This window comes from Dreissena polymorpha, chromosome 5 (assembly GCF_020536995.1).
Source record: "Dreissena polymorpha isolate Duluth1 chromosome 5, UMN_Dpol_1.0, whole genome shotgun sequence".
NCBI classification, from domain to species: domain Eukaryota; kingdom Metazoa; phylum Mollusca; class Bivalvia; order Myida; family Dreissenidae; genus Dreissena; species Dreissena polymorpha.
Genome location: NC_068359.1, coordinates 23,791,436 through 23,817,324, shown reverse-complemented (window position 1 = coordinate 23,817,324; position 25,889 = coordinate 23,791,436). Strand labels below are relative to the sequence as shown.

Below are 25,889 nucleotides of genomic sequence, written 5' to 3'. Positions count from 1 at the left end.
GAGCAATTTCTCCTTTTCCAAAAATGCTTGCTTTCTTCCAGAAAACTGCAATATATTGCTTTTGTTTGTTTGTGTTTCACATTGTTTTCAACTATCTTTTAGTTATATCATGGCGTCAATTCACATATATTCATGCACCCTGGGTTGCAAACCATTACTAGACCAAAGGAGAATTTGTGATTTATTGCAAGCAGCTTTACAAATAGTTTTTTTGTAAAAAAGATTCAATTTGGAAAAGTCTAACAAATTATTGTTAGATTGAAGTAAAGAGTTATTAAAATCCCAAAATGAGAAATGCACTGAAGTCAGCTGCCAAACTGTCACTAAATTTGCCATTAATTTTTGTAAAGACTGCCAAAGAATGAACTCAAACTGTACTATTTATACAGTACCAGGATCAAGGTAAAAGTTTCTACAAATGCTTTTATGAAGCCTTGTGAATAATTCATTGAAACTACCTAGCTTTGACAGTTGTCAAATAACAAATGGCAAAGTGTCTAGTGTAAACTGAACACATACTTTATTTATTCAAAATTGAAGGATATGGCATCAAATTGTTGGTCATCATCATGTTGAAAACATGAAATAAATATTTAAACAAGAAATGTGTCCACATAACAGGGATGACCCCAACTGTAACTTTGTCACTACATAAAAGCATACACCGGAAATACATGCATATTATTGTTATCTCTTTTGTCATAACACCTATAATGTAGAATTGGTCGAAAAATACATTTGGTCTTGAAAAGCCTCTACATTCTTAATTAAACACATTAATTATACGTAAGAACATTTCAGCTCTTTAATACGATTAAACTGCTGTTTAAACATACACATATGGGACAAGAAGAATAGCAAAAGGATCGAATAAAGATACCTTTGTTTACTCGCACGCAAGCCTGAATCCTCGCTCATGGTTATGTTGTGCGTATTTCATAGGTTACTGACAGGTCCATCTAGGTCTTCATGACTGCATTAATGGATGTTACTGCCCTTGAAACGTTTCAGGGGAAAATATTTTGATAAAAACTAGGTTAAATTTACCCTGGCTGCACTAATATTAACAGAAAATATAATTTTGATAGGCGAGTGGATGGTAGTGATCCTAAAATTTCTACAACATAATTTATAATTCTCCTTGTAAAAATGCAGTCCCAGAATGTGTAATATTGTGTCTTCATTTTCCTTACAAAAGGAATACAAGTTCATTTTATATAGCAAACATTTGGTTCCTAAGATTCTGTTAATAATTCTTGTCTGGAACCACTGAGTGTACATGTATGTGTCTCTAGATATAGTAAAAGTAAGTGCTGTATATATCCTTCTGGATTTAGCAGGCACTCTGTATTTGAGCAATATGAGACCATTCCTTTTTCTTAAATGCTATTAAGAGTTCCCCAACACTCTTTATGTTCCCATGCATGGTTAATCATAACTTAACAATTGTGGGGTGGTTTTTTGCACCCAGAATAATATTTCCATCAGACCTCCATATGGCTTTTGCTTCTGATATTTCTCAAAAAATTGTGTTACCCATGTACTTCTGGTTGATTTTCTCATTGAATGCATGTGGAAAGTGGCTACATGGTTAAGCAGGTTAAACACACCTTGATATGGAAAGTAGCTACATAGTAATTCATGTTCAAGCTCATTCCAGTAACCTCTCTTCATAATCATACGTAGAGCAAGCAGGACACAATACCTTGTGTTCACTGATGTACTTTCAAGTATATTTCCAAGGTTTGGACATTAAGAAGCACTTTTTTCCAGTTATTTTTCTTATTGATTGTTTTTGTTTAACCCAGGACATGAAATCTTAAGTTGTTTTGATATTTTTGTAACATGTTTTCCACAGCGTGTTTATTGCTGAGAACTCTCTCTAACAATCGTTTTTCATAATCGTATTTCGAATAGACCAAACATAAAGACGGTTTGAAGTATTTTTCCAAGGTATGTTCATTAAGAAGCACTCTTTTTCCCTTTCCAGTGATTTTTCTGATTGATCGTTTTTGTTTACCCCAGGACATGAAGCCTTAAGTTGTTTCGATATTTATGTAACATGTTTTTTACAGCTTGTTTATTGCTAAGAACTCTCTCAAGCAATCGCTCTTCGTAACAGGGCTTCCTTTGGCTCAAAAATTTCTTTAGCCAACATTTTAGCCAATTGGATTTTTTTGTAGCCAAATTTTAGAAACTGTAGCCAAAGTTTTAGCCAAGCATTTGGGACCGCCTCGTGAAAGTCTAGGGGTGTAAGAACACACAAATAACTACAATATGAAGCTTAAATATATTTATTACTATAATCATCCTTTTAAAATATTGTACATAACAGAATATCAGTTTATAACAAAAAACATTTATAGATATGCATACATCTAGATATACATACATCAATGTAATAATCATACTATTATTCTACATAACAGAATATCAGTTTATACATACATCATAAGCACATGTTCAGTTCACATTGTTTACAAAATAAGCACATTTTCATTATATTAAAGATATTCATTCTTGAGCACATATTTCAATCTTTGCAAAACATAACAGTTGATCAAGACTAAAGATGCTTTATTTTCAAAGCCTCTCACTTCATATTGTTAAACAGTTATATTTGGTCATTTGGATATGATATACATCAGCTTTGACAGCTTCTGTTGTTAAAACATTTTCTGTAAGTGGTGGATGATTTCTAGGCTCAAATAAATGAATGTTTTTTACGCATATTTCTTGACTGAAAGGCCCAGATAATTGCCACCATCCATTCTAGTTGCCTGAAATATGATAAAACATAGTTTTACAAACTATCAACAACAAGCCAACACATAAATGTCCGTATCTTTAAATGTCCGAATTTTTAACATATCCAAAATATATTACAACGAGTGAATGGTATACTTTTTATTTCCGAAATTATTGGTTTCTTAATCAATCTTTACCTTTCCCAAAAAATTATAATAATGAAACTATTAAACAGAAATGCTCTCAAATTCCTGTTGAAACAAGATTTCATGTGTTTTTGTGAAGAAATAGTTTTTTGTTAAATGCTTTTGCCAGGCCCGTGGTATTGACATATTGTTCGATAACACCTTTTGTTTTCACACCAGCAAGCGTTCTATTTATAGATGGTGACGTCACTGCCAGGACACAATGCACCAGCAAGTTTCCTTTGTTTCGATGACCGGTTCTGACCGGTGTTGCTGCAGACTGCGTATCAAATTTTCTGGTTAATAACACGATGATGTATTGACGCACAGTCGACGGTTTAAAGAGTTTACTATCTGGGATGGTACTTGACAGGCAAAAAACGTTTCACCGAGCATTTTCGCCAACCGAGAATTTTATTCGCCGAATTTTTAAAACGTTTCGCCGAGCATTTTCGCCAACCGAGAATTTTATTCGCCAAATTTGCGAAATTTTCGCCAACGGCGAATTTGGCGAACGACAGCGGAAAACCTGCGTAATCGTATTTGGAATTGGCCAGACATAAAGAGCCTTTCAATTGGTTATTTATAGTTTGCACTTTCTGTATCTAGGCCACACTACCATCTCTCCTACGGGGTGTATTATCAATCCATATCCGGACCTGCAGGTAGGGAGACCTTGCAAAGGTGACTTGCACTTCATCAAAGCACACACCTAGTTTAGCGATGCTAAAGTAGCACAGAGAAAATGTGGCGGACCAACTGAAAACCATGTCTAGCTTTCCCTGCAATTTTAATTAGTGGGCCTTACATTTTCCTGCATGAGACCGAGGGCAAGGGCTTTAACGTCACTTGAGTCCCACACCCTTAAGACTTCTAGTTGTGGAGCGACCCATTGACATCTACAAAATCAGTGAAGTCAGAATTAATTCAGGAATGTATGTTTGCCCCTGTGTTTTTCACATGCCTTTTATACAAAGTTTTCATATTTGATGTGGGGTGCATAACACTGCCCCCTTCCACGTTTACTGTCCGTCCAGAGCCATATCTTGGAAGTGCTTTGGCGGATTTCATTGAAACTTGGTTATGAGTATATATATGGATAAGAGAATGATGTACGCCAAATGGCATTGTACACCATCTGTTAATAATGGAGTTATGGCCCTTTGTATCTTGAAAAATTGCTTTTTTAAGTGTCAAATATAATACTTTTGTGTCCAGAAGCATATTGGCGGGGTATATAAATTCAATGAATTTGCTTGTTGTTTTTATTATACACTGCTTCTTTATTGTTTACCACTGATGCAAATGATGAATTTATTTTTCCACCTTAGCATTATGTAGTGTTTTCCAAAGCCATTTGATTTATTATCACTTTCCAGTGACTTCCTCATATTTTGAATATATCAGACATGAAACTCAGAAGTGTTCTTCCTTAGCCTGTGGAATTCATGCGAATAACTGAGATAAAAGAAAAAAATGCAACAACTTACAAAGTCCCTTGAAATGAGTTACAGTGTAAGTTTTCTATTACAAAATTGTGCTTTGATCTATCAAATTTCAGTTTTGGCAACTTCTCCTGAAGCATCTTATTGTCACACAGATCAATGCTTATTGTGACAAGATGTACAATCAGCACCACTCCAGGCACTCGGTGAGCGGCAGGATGTCAGGAGTATTAATGGTAGCAGGTTTTCAAAACATGCTCATTTCTAAGCACTCTTTATAGCACTGGTTCCTCCTATTTGGTATGTGCCACACATACAACACCTTTGCTTCTTACACATTAATTTTTTTACCCAAAGGGCATGTGTTCTTTTCTTAACTGAAGCACGTTATAGTGACATGGATCTATGCTTATTGTGACCAGGTGTACAATAGGTGCTGTGCATGAACAGCATTACTCAAGGCACTTTGTGTGGCAGGCTTCCAGGAGTATTGATTGTTACCTTTGGTAATTTTTTCTGAAGCACCTTATAGTGACAGGGATCAATGCTTCTTGTGACAAGGTGTACAATCAGGTGCTCAAACAGCACCACTCCAGGCACGGTGTGAGCAGCAGGCTGCCAGGAGTATTTTTTTCATTAATCAATTTGTTCATTTGTTTATTGATTCTATTTTCTATTTATTCTCTGTTTATGTACATGTATACAATATTTCTATAACTTCATAAATTAAATGCTGTATTAATTTGATACTTTGCTATCAGAAAATAAAGTGCACAATTCCTTACATAAAAATAAGTGTTACTAAAATAATACAATAACTATTTAAAATTTTGTTAATTGAAATTTATTAAAACTATGTTAATTATTAGGATAAATTAAAATTAGAAAAATTTAAAGATAAAAATGAGATAATAACATAATATCATGAAATTGTAATTTTCGATTGGATTACATGTCTTCATGATGAGGAATTGTACGCACAGGGCAATCATCAGTATCGACACTGGATGAGTGTCAACCACATGGTTCAAGAGTTAACCCAATAGCATGGCTGTTGGAAATGACCCTATTAACTACAATATATTCCTTCTTATTCAGTGGAGTCTCTTTAAGAACTCATATTTATGAAAATATGCAAGAAATTATTAAAACAAAATAAGTCTTTGTATCTAGTTATGTACAATGTTTGTGAAAATCATGACAAACACCTATAAAGGGAATCAAACAAATATAAACCATTTGAAACAAAGAGCACTGTCCCTTGAAATGGCTCTTCTTTTTCAACATGGATTCCCATTGTCTATGTCAGACCCTTTGAATGTTTTTGTACTGTTTTTTCTAACCTCAGAAACATTTTAATTAGGATAAATTAAAATTAGAATAAGTTACAGATAAAAATGAGATAATACGTTATATCATGAAAGTTTAATTTTCAATTGGATTACATGTCTTTGTGATGAGGAATAGCACGCACAGGGCAATTATTAGCATCGACACTGGATGAGTGTCAACCACATGGTTCAAGAGTTAACCCAATAGCATGGCTGTTGAAAATGACCCTATTATCTACATGTACAATATATTCCTTCTTATTCCGTGGAGTCTCTTTAAGTACACATATTTATTAACAGATGCAAGAAATTATGAAAACAAATTAAGGCTTTAGATCTTGTTATGTACAATGTAAATGTGTAAATCATGACAAACACCTATCAAGGGAATCAAACAAATATAAACCATTTGAAACAAAGAGCACTGTCTCTTGAAATGGCTCTTCTTTTTCAACATGGATTCCCATCGTCTATGTAAGACCCTTTGAATGTTTGTGTACTGTTTTTTCCAACCTCAGAAACATTTTAATTAGGATAAATTAAAATTAGAATAAAGTTACAGATAAAAATGAGAAAATACGTTATATCATGACATTACATGTCTTTGTGATGAGGAATAGTACACACAGTGCAATCATCACTATCGACACTGGACGAGTGTCAACCACATGGTTCAAGAGTTAACCCAATAGCATGGCTGTTGGAAATGACCCTATATTAACTACAATATATTCCTTCTTATTCAGTGGAGTCTCTTTAAGAACACATATTTATGAAAAGACGCAAGAAATTATTAAAACAAAATAAGGCTTTGTATCTAGTTATGTACAATGTTTGTGTAAATCATGACAAACACCTATAAAGGGAATCAAACAAATATAAACCATTTGAAACAAAGAGCACTGTCCCTTGAAAAGGCTCTTCTTTTTCAACATGGATTCCCATTGTCTATGTCAGACCCTTTGAATGTTTTTGTACTGTTTTTTCTAACCTCAGAAACATTTTAATTAGGATAAATTAAAATTAGAATAAGTTACAGATAAAAATGAGATAATACGTTATATCATGAAATTTTAATTTTCAATTGGATTACATGTCTTTGTGATTAGGAATAGCACGCACAGGGCAATCATCAGTATCGACACTGGATGAGTGTCAACCACATGGTTCAAGAGTTAACCCAATAGCATGGCTATTGAAAATGACCCTATTAACTACAATATATTCCTTCTTATTCCGTGGAGTCTCTTTAAGTACACATATTTATTAACAGATGCAAGAAATTATGAAAACAAATTAAGGCTTTAGATCTTGTTATGTACAATGTAAATGTGTAAATCATGACAAACACCTATCAAGGGAATCAAACAAATATAAACCATTTGAAACAAAGAGCACTGTCTCTTGAAATGGCTCTTCTTTTTCAACATGGATTCCCATCGTCTATGTAAGACCCTTTGAATGTTTTTGTACTGTTTTTTCCAACCTCAGAAAAATTTTAATTAGGATAAATTAAAATTAGAATAAGTTACAGATAAAAATGAGAAAATACGTTATATCATGACATTACATGTCTTTTTGATGAGGAATAGTACGCACAGTGCAATCATCAGTATCGACACTGGGCGAGTGTCAACCACATGGTTCAAGAGTTAACCCAATAGCATGGCTGTTGAAAATGACCCTATTATCTACAATATATTCATTCTTATTCAGTGGAGTCTCTTTAAGTACACAAATATTTATGAATAGATTCAAGAAATTATGAAAACAAAATAAGTCTTGATCTAGTATGTACAATGCAAATGTGTAAGTCATGACAAACACCTATAAATGGAATCAAACAAATATAAACCATTTGAAACAAAGAGCACTGTCTATGTCAGACACTTTGAATGTTATTGTACTGTTTTTTCCAACTGCAATGGTGACTGATTTGTCACTGCTTTATAATAGATTGCAAACATCTCTGAATAATCTGTTCATTAATTCACTTTAGATTTAAAGCTTCTTTAATCAAGAGAAATCAAGCAGAAGTTGGTGAGGATTGGCATACATGCCAGTAACAGTTTGACATGGATTGAAGTGCAGGGAAATGATGGAGAAAAAGTAACTTTACTATATGCCGAAAGCTGGAGAAGTAAAAACAAGAAATATCTTTAAAAAAGATATACGGCGATGAGTGTGGTTACAGTTAATGAAAGGTAAAGACTTCAATGAATGAGATCAAAGATAGCGAATGTCTTTATCTGTGCAGTTCTTAGCTGCAGCAAACGCAGTACGGGATGATACGCGGAGTTTTCGCGGCTTATTTTACATTATTACATATTGCTGGTCATAAACGCATCGATACAAAACAGAAAACCAAAAGATGAATGGAAGTGAAATTAAAACATATGAGTCAACTGGCCACACGCGAAGTATTTGTACATATTTTAAATATTTATACGCGCGTTCTTCGAACAAACCTGTTTTAGTGGTTTGTCTGGCGTTGCTTCGATTATTAACAGTATCGAGAATCAATGCGCTCATGCTTAATTCATTAGTCAATATGATGGCATAATTCTTGTTAAATTATTTAAAAATAATATTTATCATGGTATTGTTGTAAAACACATTAAGAATCTATTATTGACATACCATATGATATCGCTGGATATCTTCATTTAACATCTGTCTGGTCTAAAGAAAATTCCAGTTCACCTAGTTCACGCTATAGCGTCTTTATTATGTAACAATTATTTTCCTGGCCGCGAACTCCGATCAGCACATAGGGTAGAGACGCAGCGATGACCTGTACGTAAACTCTGACATTCACTCACAGTGGCCGCAAATTGACCCGATGATGTACCTCGCGAGTTGAAATGCATTGCATTAAAGTGAGTCTTCGCTTCCACTGCTCTCTATACTTTAACATGTTAACATGTTGACAGGAATATGGAAGTTAAATATGAAAACATAGCCTTTAAGTGCAAACGTTCTCGCGCTGAAAATCTTCTGAAAATAAAAGGTGGACGCACAAACTGTATTGATGTCGAGATTGAGTGTAAAACTGTTCTATCTATTAAGCCTTTTCATTAGATATAAAATTGTTTCATGCTGAACACGCAGTAAAACAGTGTTACAAAGACGCGGACATGTTTCCAATGTTCTGGTCGTATTCTCAAATCAGCCAATGCAGTCAATTAGGGAAGTTTTATTTGAATTCTATTGGACGCTAACAAAGGTCAGGCTAAGGTGAAAAGCTGGCTTAATACAGCTTACGCCGAACAATAAATGTGTTGTATTTAAGAAGAAGTTTGAAGAAATATTTCAACTTATGGTGGCTTTTAAACCATGGGGCTTTTTAGCCTCTCAATGAGTTTACTTGATTTAAATAAACATCTATTAAAATAAGCAATATTACTTGATATTAGTTAACCTCTATTAAAACAAGAAATAGTACAAAGAATGCATCTACAGAATCAAATGAATTCAAAACCATTCAAAATACTGTTATGCTGTATAACGAAGAAAACAAAGAGTTAATTCAAAGTTTCTACTTTTACTTTCAATTTCAGTTTCATTATTATTTCAAATATAACAAAACGTATATTCTTAAATATCATGTACAATCAACAATAAAATATCCGTACCTGCATCTTATTCTGTAGTTAGTTTATAATAATCTGTTTCTTGTTTAATAATAATGTTAAATAATTTATCTTGACCAGATGTTTACTTTTCAAATCAATATTCCAAAACTGAAACTTGTTTATTTTCGAAACCGCTATTTATACTTTTTTGGCAGTGACGTCAGTGACACATGACGACCGTTAAAGTAAAAATATCTACCAATAAACATTATATGAAATGGCGGATTTAATTAATGAATGAGATGCAAGCGTTAACAACAATATTATACAAATACAATGACAAAAACGCAAGTTAAGCAATAGCCATCGGTTGAAATATATAAATGTGATGTTTATGCATATTGTAAATAACAAGTTATTTTAATAATAAGCATTTTAATTTAATAACGAGTGTTTGTTTACGTTACGCTTTGTATAATAAAATGGGTGGGGTAACGGCAGTACCCTCACCTTTCTAACAATTGTCCCAATTCTTTCGGACCATACAAAAGTTACAAGGTAAGTATATTACTTTAATAACATAAATTATTATGACCGAAAAATGTGTTTTGAATAAATGTCACAATACAAATTTGTCAATATTTATGATATTACTTATTACATGAACGAAATAACTTTCTGGCAAAACATTGATTCTGTTATGATAAAACATACACACATAAAATATTGTTATGACAAATACTTTCATGAGATGTACAACATATATTTGTTGTACAGCATATATTAATATAATCTTACCTTACACTGTATGACAAATGTGACTGTTCTAATACACCAGAACAACATTATAATAAATTGAATATAGACTATGTCAATATGACACATACATTCAAGATAAACAAAACAAAGCAATTAACTTTATGTTTATCAGAGATATTCATATATTATGTTTGATGAACTATGAATTTATATTTAAAAAAATAAAATTAACCTATAATTAGTTTCATACATATACATTTGAAATAAGAGCAATACATACCTATAATTATAATATTGTCTAACCAACAATTAACAGTCCATTTTATTCACAACTTTGTTAACTTAAAGTTTGTACTTTCTACTAAATGTCTTTACTTCGTAAAGATACCCGTCTTCTACGAAGCTGCTCGACTCCACATTCTCTGCAATCAGGGTCCTTGGCCGATTGAAAAGTTCCTGTAATTTTGACTGCGCATTGTCCAGCGATTTCATCTCGTCGTCTGTCATACCTGTTTTGTTTTTTTTCTTTTAAGGAATGTCTACTTGTTCATTTTTTCTCTTCTTTCCTCTGTTTGTCAATTTGTCTCCATCAATGTCTTTTATCATTTCTTCCTTCATCTTCTTCTGTTCTTCTTTTCCTTTCATAGATCTTTCTTCTTCCTTATTTTTCTGTTCTTCTCCATTCATAGCTTTTTCTTCTTTCTTCTTTTCTCCATTCTTTCTTTTTCGCTCTTCTTCTTTTATTATCTCCTCAGTTTTATTTTTCTGCTCCTCTTCTTCCTTCTTTACTTTGTCTTCTTTCTTCTTCTGTTCGTCTTTTGTTTCTTCTTCTTTCTTCTTCCGCTCTTCTTTCTGCTTTACTTTTTCTTCCTTCTTCTGGTCTTCTTTCATTTCTTCCTCCTTCCTTTTTTGCTCTTCTTCCTTTATTTTTTCTTCCTTCTTCTTCTGTTCTTCTTTCATTTCTTCCTCCTTCCTTTTCTGCTTTTCTTTCTTCTTTACTTTTTCTTCTTTCTTCTTCTGTTCTTCTTTCATTTCTTCCTCCTTATTCCTTTTCTGCTCTTCTTCCTTCTTTACTTTTTCTTCCTTCTTCTTTTGTTCTTTCATTTCTTCTTCCTTTACTTTTTCTTCCTTCTTCTTTTGTTCTTTCATTTCTTCTTCTTTCTTCCTTTTCTGCTCTTCTTCTCCCTTCTTCACTTTGTCTTCTTTCTTTACTTTTTCTCCCTTCTTCCTTTTCTGTTCGTCCTCCATTTCGGTTCTTTCCAATTGATCTAATTCATACATCAGGACCTCATTTTCCCAACTCATCTTGAAATTCCTCAAAGTTGTTGTACATCTTATCTTCATCGTCACTCGCCCTTCTCAAAATAAAATACACTTTTTAACAAAATACGCTTTAAAAAGTGTATTTTTTCTGCATTTTTACCGAAAAGTGTATTTTTTCTGCATTTTTTTCATAATTAAGTGCACTAAAGTGCATTTTTTCTGTATTTTCATTATCTTTAAGTGTATTTTACTGTACTTTAAGTGTATCTTCTGTAGACAAAGTGCATCTTTTTATATAATAAGTGCATTTTTTCAATGAAGTGCATTTTTTGTGCATATTAGTGTATCTTCTGATTTGCAAAAAAAATATTCTTTCTGTACAAGTGTAGTTTTAGTGCATCTTCATAAAAAAGAGCAACACTATAGCAAATAACTAAAGTTAAAGGACAGAGATATAGTGTTTAATAGGAGGATTGTACTGAATTCTTTTTTATCTTCACATAATGTTTATGGTCTTATTATTACAATTTGTCTGCTCATAAAATATGTGAATCAGTAGAGCAGCTTTTAAAGGGAAAAGTACAACTAAATCAGGCTGTGGGTAAATAATTAAAAATATTGAAAGTGTCAAAAAAATTATGTGGGCTCGCCAGAATCAATTATATCTTCACAACATAAAAAACAAGTATTTGAACTTTCTTACACTGATATTTAACCCCAATTCAATTAATGTCTACCACATTGACTATTAACATACATTTTAAAAGACAATTTAAATAATATTTATAATATTATATTTATTTCATAACACCATTCAGTATGTTATATTGAAATATTCACAATTACATATAATATGCTAAGTGTGCTGTGTATTATTCAATAAATATCAGATAAGATCAGGATCAGATAAGAGATCAATTAGCATCATAAACACTAATCCCTATCAGTGCTCCATCTAGCCAAAACAAAGGGGTGTTTATAGAATTTTGATTGGTTCTGGGACCATCTATTTGAAAACAAACCACTTTTGATTGGTTGGAGCACAGCAAGTTATTTGGAGCACAGGAAGTTATTTTTGTAAACACTTTGGTTTCAGCAACTTAAATTGAGCTAAATTTTTAGGTATAATTCAGCAACATTAATTCTAGTGTCAAATGTCTTGAAATTCTTTCAGCACATGAACTATTGTGTGATGAAAACAATGTGTATTTACTACAATGTGTAAATCAACAATAAGTTTGTTGCAAAGAAGATTCAAAGTGGGTGGTTAAAGTGATCAACAACTGCCGTTTTTGTTTTTTTGGAATGCTGAAGAACAGCTGTAACAGGTTTGTATTTTCATTTCTGCATCTCTTTTTAATTAAACTAATTATGATCATTATCATATTTATGTATTGTCACTGGGAAATGTAACTGGATGAGTAAATGTAATGCAATTTTAAGGAAAAAAACACCATTTGAATTATTATGGCTGTATTTTATGGTTATTGTCATCTTAAAATTTATTTATACCTATTTCTTGTCATTAATGAACAGATTTCTTTCCCCCATATTTAATCAGAACTTTAATATTTTATATTTGAAGGTTAAACCCCAAGGTGAAATTTACATTGATCGGAAGATCCATTGGACAGAATGTGCATCATCACCTGCCAAAAAAGGGAGCAAAAAGGGGACTACCTGATGTATGGACATGTATACCAGGCCAACTTGAGGGGAACAGAAGTGGGAAACCGTGCCCTGTAGCTTGTCCTTGACCAAGAAAAGATGGATTTGTTGAGAGGTAAAACTATATAATAAAGGTTATTGCAATTCAAAGACGTCACACTTCCGACCAGTCCACACAGCCAAAGGAGACCACATATATTAGTACATTTATTAACAGTATTTTCTATCAAACATAATTTCTTTAAATTATTTATGAAAAGCGTTAAGTCACATGTGATCACGAGATTAAAATTGCAAAAATAAACAAACAAAAACAACAAGCCAACAAACTTGTTTTGATTTAAATTTATGATATTTATAGCAACTGTTGAACAAGATTACCATAACAGCAATATTTAACACTTACATTATAAAATATCTTTCAGGACCTGATGTCAAATGAGATCATGCACGAGAAGCGCCTCGCAGACCATGACAGTAGTATTCAGACCTGATCAGCTGGTGAAGTGCTCTATAAAGGGTTGTTTATGAATGCATTCTTTGTAAGGAACAGTGCATAACAACAAATATAGTGACAGGGGCTAAGCTGCTAAATATTGTCAGAATGTATGCAGTGAATTTCTTTGGAAATTCAAAACAACCTGTACGTACTGGCTCTCAGAAGGGCATGTTTTAGCGCAATAATGAACAAAAAAAGGAAGATCTTAATAATAAGGTATAGATTTATATAAATTTCATGAATACTGTTCATTTATCATATATTTGGATCCAGAATGTCCATATTAAAAAGGGATTTGGAATTAATGTAATATATAAAAATCTAGTAAATGATAGGGAAAACATTTCAGCTTAATGAGGGGAAATCTTTAATATTTTTGAAGTGGAAACCACCTGTATTTGGCTGTTAATCAGTTACCGATAATCAGAAGGGAGAAAAATCACTGGTATGAGCTTGATATTTTCAATTGTTAATTCCAGATAGGCAATAGCCCGTTTGAATCCTCTCTTTTATGTAGATATGTAACATTTGTTTTTGTTTTTTAAGGTTTAACATTCTAATAAAAGTGTGTATTTATCTATTGAATTGTACCTTTTGTTTTTTATGTATGTGTTTACACTAACCATTCATTTAAAGAATGAATGCTGACTTCAAAATGCTGGGATTTTTTTATATTTGGTTAATTTTTAAGCATATTAATTTGAAGTGATGAAAAGTACACTTGAGCGTATAATGCGCTTAAAAAATTCACTTCCGACACTTCAAAAAGTGTATCATTTGTATGACTGAAAATGCACTCAAGTGTATTAATGCGCTTAAAAATTCACTTTTAATATTGTAAGGTGTATTATTTGTATCACCGGGAATGCACTAAAGTGTATTAATGCGCTTAAAAAAATTCACTTTCAATTTTGTAAGGTGTATTATTTGTATCAGTGGAAATGCACTCAAGTGTATTAATGCGCTTACAAAAATTCACTTTGAATACTCAATGAAGTGTATTTTTTGCATGACTGGAAATGCACTCAAGTGTATTAATGTGCTTAAATAATTTGCTTTTAATTCTGTAATGTGTATTATTTGAATGACTGGAAATGCACTCAAGTGTATTAATGCGCTTTAAAAAATTTACTTTGACCATGAAGTGTATTATTTGTATATTCTATCTTTATTTCTGTCTCATCACTGTACAAGTATATACAACAATAAAAGTATTCATATCAATTACAGTGCCAATCATATAATGGATTTATAAGAGACATAACAGTAGTCAAGAACACAATTACTATGCATCAGTTAAAAGTTAACCAAATATGTTAAAATTATAAAACATGGATTATAAAACAATAAAACAATATTGCATAAGTGGAATATTGAGACCTTTGATAGTTTCAATATAAAAATAATCTCATGAAACCTGTGTGTAGAATTTAAAAGTATTAGTTAAGATATTTACTTCCAGAGTGTCATGTTGGAATAATTTAAAGCAACAATCAAAGGTCCTATTCCCTTATTGTACAAAAATGTAGTTTGTTTATGTTATCTACAAATAATTGATAAAATCTAAAAACTAAAATGCCATATAGAATGTGTAACCTATCTATACAAATAAGCATTTCTGGTCATTAAAATATTATAGCAGGCTTTGGCAGTATCTCTTATCAATAATTTGTTGGAGAATAAAACTACCATCTTTTCTATATCTGACATAGAGTTAAAATCAGTAATGGTATGACATTTTTCAAAAAGAGAGGTCCTGATATCAGAATAAAGTGGACAGTATAGCATAACATGAGTTTCTGATTCAACACAAGTTGTACAATTAGGGCAGAATCTATTTTCAACAGGCACATTAGCATAACGCCCAATTTCCAACATACCCGGGTGTACTTTGTCCAGGGTTTTCCATGGAAATCCATGGAAAATATGAGGCTGGAGTATTCGGACTAAGTTTCCAGCCTTTTCCAGCGTCAATATTTAAAAAAAAAGGGTGGAAAATTGTCCATGGTATGTGGAAATAGCCTGGAATAGTTTCCATGGTTTTCGAGGCTCCCTGGAATAATTACCATGGAACAATTTCCAGGGTTTTCCAGCCAGCATGGAATAAATACCGTCCGAATACTCCATGTAATCTGGAAAACCATGGAAAACCATGGATTTTTTTCCAGGGTTTTCCAGATTACATGGAGTATTCGGACGGTATTTTTTCCATGCTGGCTGGAAAACCCTGGAAAATGTTCCAGGGTTTTTCTTTGTTTAATATTCCATGGATGCCTGGTATAACATGGAAAATTGTCCAGCGTTTACCATGGTCACTGAATAGAAAAAGAAATTTCTGGTCTAAAAACAATATTCATGTATTAAATGAATACAATACTCACAGCTTAAATAAATCATAATTTAAGGTTAGATTAAAACAAAACAAAAAATCAACATAATGCCTTAGTTTCTTCGATGTATTATTTTGTTCACAATTATATATTATTCATCAAAATATAACATCAGATTACAAATTGTGTTACATTTATTTAACAAATTATTCAGATCAAACAAGTGTTGTTTAATACATGCTTACAAAGCCTCTAGGTCCATTATCATAAATCAGGCCCTTACATAACAGAACAGGCGCTACTTTAAAAGTTAAAAAGTATAATGCAACCTTAACAACATGTATTCAAAGTAACAAAATACAAGCAAGTCAAGTAATATACAGTAACAATTCACGAACCCTGTACAAACGATATACAAGAAACAAAATGAAAAATTTAAGTTATTTTAGCTACTTCATGTTTGTCACAATATATGTAGCTGCCCATGAGCACATGGATACTATTTTTCTCAGCTACTTTCACTTTAATGCAATTTAGGTGCTCAATTTCATTAAAATACTTTTATATAATTTTATTGTTCAAAGAAATTCAGAACATAATGCATGTACATGTATTACTTTCCAAGTGACAGTTTAAAATATAATTGCAAGTCAAAAACTTGTGAAGGCAGCTTAGTAAATTATAAGTACCCAGGTGGGATAAAATTACAGTTTTTAAAAACTTTTTTGTAAATTAGCTGGGCTTCAGTAGGTCGTGGATCTTTTATAGAACTTGTACTGCTGTTATACTGTACGGCTCCTGCATGATCTCTGAAAGAAAAACAAAGCAAACAATATTACAAGAAAGTCATAAGTTTTTTACATTCATCTGTAAAAGTAAATGTGCAGCAATCATATGATTGAATATCTATACTTCAATGCTCATTCATATTTTAATCTATTTTAGATATTTCATATCACTGCTCAATTCGGTACATCTGGCTTTTTTGTATTTGAGCGAACATTTACGATCCTAAGTAGTTAGCAATTATTTCTTTTCCATTTACTGAAATTTATTCTCTTAAAGTTTGCAAGCGGGCTTTAATCTACTTGCAAACAGGCAACCACACAGGAAAACTGAAACTTTCAAGTGAATAAATTGGTGATTTAACTTATATTTTTATATGACTCTCTTTTATTTTGAAATTTATATTGTTGTTTTCTTAAATGCCCCAAAACGGGGTACACTAGCATGTATCTGGAAACTCAAACATATATAGGAATTTTATATTCAGATATAGCTATATGAAAGATATGCTAATTTGCTAATTCATATAAAAATAACCTGTAATTGAAACTAGACCAAAATATTGGATACCAAAAAGACAAAATACTTTCAGGTGGTTAACACTTAATTACTTATATGAGCCCGGGGCATAACAATATTTACCATGAATTTGTGGCCATGTTAGTCCTCTTGGTAAATGCGCCAAAAGAGCCGCTTTGCTGTCTTGGGTTATTTCCCTGCCAAACTCTGCAGTATCTTCCATCAACTGGTCAGCTACAGTTAAAGCACATAATGAAAATGTATATAGAAAATAATTCAAGTATTGTTTTAAATATTTAGTAAAATTGTCTTTAAATAATAACTTACAATGAAGTTAATACATCACAAAGCATAGCATAACAAAATTTGTAGGTATGATTAGTACAAATTTATTATTGCTATAATTAGAATGATGTGTAATTCTATTGGTATGAAAATGCACAGTGAACCCTAAAAAACAATGCTATTGGTTTAATTAATTTATTTATAAACATTAACAGCATTAATGAGCATTGAGTTCTCATCATGCACAGCACATAACTCCCTTAGCCTCAGTTCCCTAGCCATGCATTATAAACTTCCGATACTACATTCAAGCTTATTAATATCTCCACATAGGACTTCCTTTATCAAGCTGCAAACTGCACTTAGTGAAAATGTGTGTGACAGCTGCTTTTAAACTTCTATATTTGCCATACTTTTACCTAAAATGTCACATAAAAAAGGTCTACAATGATGACATAAGAAGAATAAATTTAAAGGAATATTTAGAAATAATGAAAAGCACAAACCTTCAGTTGTTGTTCTATTCCTAGACAGACTTCTGAAACACTTGTATGCATCACTTTTTAACAACATTTCATGTCACTTTCCAAATGATATCCATACATTATTATTTTAAGAAATTCTTGTTAATGGAAAAACTCATTAACTCTACTGTTTGTGAACATTACATTAACTTCATTTTAACAACAAGATTAACCTGCAAATTTTCTACAATACGCCAGAATTTCAATCTAACAGGTAAACTTTCTGTATTTGAACTCAGCCAATCAGAAAAGGCTGTGATATTTTATAACCAATAGATTAGCAGCAGACATATCGGACTCACACACAGGTTTATCAGATAGTTTGTTAATTGCAAACATGGACTGTAGTTAAATATTGAGTGTGTATACACCTTGAACAGGGTTAAAGAATTTAAACTTGTAGACATTGCTTTGAAAGTTACTACTATTACTTCTACTACTAGTACTACTACTACTACTACTACTACTTCTGCAAAACTACTACTACTATTACAACAGCCACAACAACAACAACAACAACTACTACTACTACTACTACTACTACTACTACTACTACTACTACTGCTGCTACTTCTACTTATACTACTACTACTGCTACTTCTACTTATACTACTACTACTACTACTACTTCTACTACTACTACTATTACTACTACTACTACTGCTGCTACTACTGCTACTACTACTACTACTGCTTCAACTTCTACTAGTGCTTCAACTACTACTACTACTACTGCAACTGCTGCTGCTACTGCTGCTACTACTCCTGCTGCTGCTGCTGCTACTACTACTGATGCTGCTGCTGCTACTACTACTACTACAACTCCTGCTGCAGCGACTACTACTACTACTACTGCTGCTGCTGCTGCTGTTACTACTACTACTACTACTACTACCACTACTACTACTACTACTACTACTACTACTACTACTACTACTACTACTACTACTACTACTACTAGTACTTCAACTACTATTGCTACTACTACTGCTACTACTACTGCTACTGATGCTGCTGATGCTGCTACTGCTACTACTGCTGCTGCTGCTACTTCTTCTACTACTACTTCTACTACTACTACTTCTACTACTACTGCTGCTGCTGCTGCTAATGCTACTTCCTTAACTACTACTACTACTGCTGCTACTAGTATTGTTATTATTATTTATACTACTATTGCTACCGTTACTGCTACTATTCCTGTAAATGCTATAACAACAACACAATAATAACTGCTACTACTGCTACTGTCACTTAAATTTGCACAAATAGTATAATTATCAGTAGTTTAACTGCTTATACAACTTATACAACAACCACTTTTACTTCTACTCCTACAACATATTCTACTGCCAGCCTCAGCATTACTACCGGTACTTCTACCACTACTACTACTACTATAACTACTACTTTTTCTGCCCAAACTATGCACATTGTTTTATGTTTTATTCATATGTTGTGTAAATTGTTGAACTCTGATTTACTTTGAATAAAATGTGTTGCATTTTTATAAGTTATTTTCTCCTCTTATAAAGTCTAAGTTTTTTCCAGGGTCAGCTGAAAATGTAAAGAGTCTTTTCCATGCTTAAAAAATTCTATGTTCCACTTTCCATGCTATCTGGAAATATTTTCCATGGTTATCCAGCCTAAATCCAGCGTTTTCCATTCCTTTTCCATGCTTTTCCATCCAAGGCTGGAAAATGCTTGGAAAAAAAGTCCACGTTTCATGGACATTTCTAGAACAAAACCCTGGAAAACCCTGGAAACTGTTTCAAATTCCAGGGATTTCCATGGAATTCCATGTTATACCATGGATTTCCAGCCTAAGTTCCATGATTACCCTGGACAATGTACACCCGGGTAATTGGGGCTACCCCACATCTAAATTTAGCAAAAGCAGAACGATGTCTATATGGTAATATCATCTTACAATACTCTTCTGTACAATATTCATTCTTGAATTGACAATAGGTTCTTAGCTTGTTTCTGCCATTCCCTCTTATTGCATTTGGTTGTAATACAGTATCTTTCCAATCACTTTTAAACTTACAGAACATAGCACTATCAACCTTGTCACTAAAAGTTTGTTTAGACACAGTAGCTGGATAAATACAGAATTCTTCAAGATTCAAATCTTTAAACATCATTTTCACACTGAACACCCAGTTCTTACACTTAACTCCAGCAGTATTAACAGTCCACTGAAAAACCTTCCTATTGACCCGGTTCATATTCATACTACCAAATCTATGCCACAAATTACAAACATGTTTGTACTGTTTAACTAGAGGTGGTTGCCATCCCATATCACCGGCTAATGCAGCTGATGGAGTATATTTACCAACACCCATAAAGAAGCGTAGGGCCCTATTTTCAACAGCATTTATACATGCATATGTCCGTATGCCCCATATAGCTGATGCATATGAGATAACTGGCCACACTGTAGAATTGTACATCTTGCTATAAACTGCAAATGACATACCACCCATACTTTTATATCTAGCAATAAGTAAGCCAAGTGCTCTACTAGCACTCTGTGCAACAGATTTGGCAGAAATACTAAAGTCCAAATGTTCTGATAGTAATAAACCTAAATAGGAGTATTTGTCAACATAAGTTAATCCATGAACACCACATTTGAAGTTGAATTCAGATCTGGGCACAGAGTTTGGCCTGAAATGCACAATGTTACTTTTATTTGCATTGACCACCATACTATTCGAGGTACACCATTGGCTTAATACATCTAACATGCATTGCAAATCTTGCTCGTTTTCCGCAATCAACACAAGGTCATCTGCATAGCACAATATACAAACTGGCTCGTCTTCAATCAAAACACCTTTACCAACCGCCTTAATCTGCACAGATAAGTCATTAAGGAAGAGATTAAATAGCAACGGTGACAACGAACAACCTTGCCGTAAACCAGTGGTAACTGCAAACCAATCAGTATAATGGCTATTTATACGAACACAAGAGGAGACCGACGCATACAAGGATTTGATTGCATCTAACATTTTTGTTGGGACACCTATACTATTCAACCTCTGCCAGAGTAAATTCCGCTCAATACCGTCGTACGCACGTCTAAAATCAATAAATGAACAAAACGTAGATTTATGTAACTTCTTGCGAACATCTATAATATTGGTCAGTGCAGAGATATGATCTAAAGTGCTGCGCTTTTTGCGAAAGCCGTTCTGTTCATCCTCTATTTTATCATTAAGTTCTGACCAGCTTGACAGCCTATGGTTCAAAATACTTAATTACAATTTATACATAGTACAAGCCAAACTAATACCACGATATTGTAAAGGATCTCTCTTATCAGCAGTGCTCGACTTAGGGATAGGGTTTATGATATTCTTACCCCACATTGATGGGACCATACCAGTTTCATAACATACACAGAATAAAGAATGCAAAAAGGAGACAGACATGTCATTCTTAAGAACTTCATTAGGAATTTGGTCAATGCCCGTCGCTTTATTCAACTTGGCTCGGTCAATAGCTGCTTTCACCTCAAAAACTGAAAAAGGTCTATCCAACTCCTCATGGTACACATTATCAAAACTACTTGTATGCTGGCCGACATTTGAATTAACAGATTGATTCAAAAGATTTGCAAAGTCATTCTTCCATCTCAACAACACATCCTCCAATTTTGAAGAAACTGTCCCATTGTCTAACACAACTTCAAGAGGAATACCCTTCTTACGTTCCTGGCCAACACCACAAGTTCCAATAGTCTTCCAAAACTCTACATCATTATCAGAAGCTAAGTTAGATAATCTAGACTGTGTAGAAAACCAGTAATGTCTTTTGGCCTTTTGTACCGCTCTATCAAAAAACCTCCTAGACCTTATATAGTCAGTCTTAAGCTGAACTTTTAAATGCTTATTGTTACATCTTAACCATAACTTCTCTTTTTTGCACATATCTGACCATAGACTACTTAATTCATTACTCCACCATGGCTTACCAGACCTGCGCTTAAAATTCTTCTACAGGAATCATGAATAATTGTTTTGAACGGAAGTTTATCATACATTTCATCCCGTACAATACCACACCAATCTCCAAATGCCTGATCTATGTCTGATTGTGTTCTGTAACCCTGTTCAAGGTAAGAAATACAGTCGTTAATCTGACCTACCAGAACTTGGTTTAGCAGAAAATCATTAGGAATTCTGGAGCAATCAAATTTATCTGTACTTTGTACTGACCCAGTCTTATCTGTAGCAAATTCCAAGTCAGTGGATTCAATTTCCATAACCCAGGTGAGAATAGAGTGGTCAGGGACACATGTTGGAGCAATACTATCCTGCAATTCAATACTGTTCATAACATCAACAACTGTATGCACATAGAACTGACTATATAATGACAAGTTTTCATAAGGTACTATGCAATAATCTACAACTGATTGACCCTTTACAGAAATTGACGTGTAATCATTATGGACTGTATTACGTCCATTTAACATGCAAAAATTGCAGTTAATTAAAAAATCAATAAAAAGATCTCCATATTTGTTTGTTTTAAAGTCTATCACATCTCTCTCAATAATATTATCAACACCTGCTATGAAGTCCTCCAAATCGCCACAACGACTATTAAAGTCTCCACAAATAAAAGGCAGACCTAGGTTTTGATATTCATATAAGTTTACAAGTATTGTGTCAAAAAAGGCAGTTGCATCTACATGCCTAGCAGAGTTTTCTGGAGGAAGATAACAAACACATGGTAAAAAGCAAAAGTTATCATTTTTGTGTACAAATTTCAGCCATAATATACCATCTGTGGAGTCATTTAAAATAGATACATCAAAAACATCTAGAACACTGTTACCCTTGTCAAAAAATAACCCACTTTCATACCAAAACACACTTAAACCAACATAAAACTGTGTTTTTTCTGAGTTTTTCTTAGCGGAAGTTGGCTTTTGCTAATAAAAGTGAGTTTTATGTGCGCTAAACTGTGCTTAACTGAGTTTAAAGTTGGTTATTTTAAAAAGATGTGTGTTTAAGCGAGTTTTTTTCTGTAAGAAGTCGGTTTTGTGTGTGTCAAAAGTGAGCCTTTTTATTTTTGAGTTGGTTTATGTGTGTTTAAGTGTGTCTTTTTGTTTTATAAGCGAGTCTTTTACAACAGAAGTTGGTCTTTTTATAAACAGAAGTGGGTTTAAGCGAGTTTAACTTGGTCTTTTTGTAAATAAGTTGAGAGCTGCAACGAGGCTTAAAGACTCACTTTAACACACTTTTCAACAAGTTGGTCTTTTGTTTATTAATATAACTCATCAATGAAACAATAATTCTTCAACTGGGTCTTTGTTTGATGTTTATAGCCATAAATAATACAAGTCAATTGTAAAGGGGCTTTTTTACAGCTTGTTTGCCATTGTCCCTATTGTACATTTGTGTGCTCCCCATAATTTTTAGGGAATATTGGATGAAAATGGCTCTTTCAGAACATCACAGGTTCACAGATGGACAACAAGTATCACTGACAAAACTATAACAATGGTCAAGCTTAGTTTTATACATGAAAATGAAAGAGTTTGTGTTTCACTTTGAATTTTTTCTTTATGTTTGTTTTTATTATAAACAATATCTTATGATTGTTTTATGTCTTAATATTTTTTTTTAAACAATCTTATATGATTGTTTATATTTGTTTAAAACAGTATTTACTTATTAAATCTGCATATTTAAATAATTATGGTATTGGAAACATTATTTTGGAAATAATCTATTTATTTTTGTACATAAGTTATGCAAGATTTTGATATTTTCATATGATACCATCATATCCTTTTTCTTAATTTGCAATAAAATAATAAAATGCCAAACATGACCTGTGTTACATAAACTGTTAACAAAATAACAAGACAATACCTAAAAACACCCTTATTTCACACCACAAACAATAAACAGATAACAATCTGTCAGGCATTCAGAGCTAAACAGAGTACTGATTATCTAGGGGTAGATAAGGCTACTGATGGGGTTTGCCTAGAGATAAGACTGTGTGGAATGAGATATGAGGCTTTTGATTGGCTAGGAAGAAAACAACAACTTTTGAAAAACAAGCTGGTGTCAGCAATTGAATATTGAGCTAAATTTAATTCAGCAACATTAATATAAAGAAGTGAAAGACTTATAATGGTAGTGTAAAATGTCTTGAAATTCTGTCAGCATGAAGTATTGTGTGATGAAAACAATGTGTTTTTACTGCAATGTGAAAATCAACAATAAGTTGGTTGGAAAGGAGGTTGAACTGCATGTTGTTTTTTTTGGAATACAGAAGAACAGTCTTAACAGGTTTGTATTGTCATTTCTTCATTCCTTTTTTTATTTAGTTTATTGAATTAATTTTGATCATTATCATATTTATGTTTTGTCACTAGGAAATGTAAATGGATAAGTTATTGTATTGCAATTTAAAGGAAAAACAACACAATTTGAAGCAAAAATAGATAAAGTTACACATGAAAAAGTGTAAATGTTGTGTACAGTGAATAATTATGGTTTTGTTTCATGGTTATTGTTATCTTAAATTTTATTTATAGCTATTTCTGGTTATTACTGATCGGATTTCTTTCCCTCATACTTAATTAGAACTTATATATTTTAATTTTGAAGGTTAAACTCTTGCCACAAGGCAAAATTGACATTGATGGGAAGATCCTTTGGAAAGAACGTGCATCATCGCCTGCCTGATGTATGGACTTTTATACCTGGTTTTTACCCTGCACAAGCTGGCAAACTTGAGGGGAACAAGAGTGGGAAAACCTCGTCCTGTCCTTGACCAAGAAAGCTCGATTTGTTGAGAGGTAAACTATACAGGTTATTGCATTTACAATGCCACCTGACCAGACCACACAGCCAAATGAGATTACGCATCTTGGTACATTTTCAAACTGCATTTTCTACCAAACGCAATTTCTTTTAATAATTGATGAAAAGTGCTGAGTCACATGTGATCACGGGATTAAAATTTCAAAAATAAACAAACAAAAACAACAAGCAAATAACTTAAATTTATTATTATTTAGACAACAAGATAACCATAACAGCAATATTTCATAGTTAAGTGGAACGAAAACATAACCAATCAACATGTTTGAAGAATGCCTTGCCCTTTTGAAAGTGATATGGTATTAATCCATTGCAGATCAACTGGCGTAAGAGATGCTCAAGAGGAGAAGGACACAAGCAGCATCAATGGTACATGTAGCTCCAGCGCCTGCTTTCCAGGTCTCTCTACCAGCTGCTTTCCAGGTCCCTCCACCCGCCAAGATCAGGTCTAGGTCCCTGCACTGGCTGCTGTCCAGGTCCCCTAGCATTCAAGGTCTCTCCAGTGGCTGCTGTGCAGGTCCCAACACCGTATGCCGTCAAGGTCCCTCCATACGCTGAAATCAAGGTTCCTCATTCCACTGCGGTTCAGGTACCTCCAACAGCTGAGATCCAGGTCTCTGCAGCAGCTGCGGTCTAAATACTCCACCCGCAGTGGTCCACTGCGGTCAACCTTTTGCTTTAAAATCTTCCATAAATGTCTATTATTGTATAATGTATTGTAAAAATAATCTGTTTGTATTAATTTGCGGTGTACTATTTTTGTCATATAAACATAATTTTCGTACACATTGTGTTTTTTTCCCTTTTAACCACATGGGGCTTATAATGAACTGTTGTAATAGCTTCACAAAAACCATTTTTTCTAGAATATATCAGTCCAAAATTATTTTTTTTCACACTGCAAAATCCCACAAAAGGCTCACAAAAAACCTACTTTCTTAAAAAAAACTCACTTAAACACTGTTAAAACCCACAAAAATCAACTTACCCAAACCCACAAATTGCTTTTGTTTTCTTCACAGATAAAATACTGTTAATAACTAGGTTTAAAGCGAGTTAAAAGCATGTTTTCACTGTGAAAAAAACTAAGAAAGGCGTGCTTTCAGCTC

General features: G+C 33.1%; 1 protein-coding gene and 2 long non-coding RNA genes across 3 annotated transcripts; 1 reads left to right on the top strand and 2 right to left on the bottom strand.

Annotated features, from left to right (window-relative positions):
• Nucleotides 1–10,571: 10,571 nt before the first annotated feature.
• LOC127831104 (uncharacterized) lies at nt 10,572–11,348 on the bottom strand. Its single transcript, XM_052356094.1, has one exon. The coding sequence runs from the start codon at nt 11,346–11,348 to the stop codon at nt 10,572–10,574; it is 777 nt and encodes a 258-aa protein (XP_052212054.1).
• A 4,636-nt stretch (nt 11,349–15,984) lies between these two features.
• LOC127831036 (uncharacterized) lies at nt 15,985–17,538 on the bottom strand. Its single transcript, XR_008026373.1, has 2 exons — nt 17,232–17,538; nt 15,985–16,612 (listed from the first exon to the last, which is right to left on the bottom strand). It is a non-coding gene; the product is annotated as an uncharacterized LOC127831036 (long non-coding RNA).
• A 6,701-nt stretch (nt 17,539–24,239) lies between these two features.
• On the top strand, nt 24,240–25,564 carry LOC127832515 (uncharacterized). The gene is made up of 2 exons (XR_008026941.1): nt 24,240–24,755; nt 25,097–25,564. It is a non-coding gene; the product is annotated as an uncharacterized LOC127832515 (long non-coding RNA).
• Nucleotides 25,565–25,889: the final 325 nt, after the last annotated feature.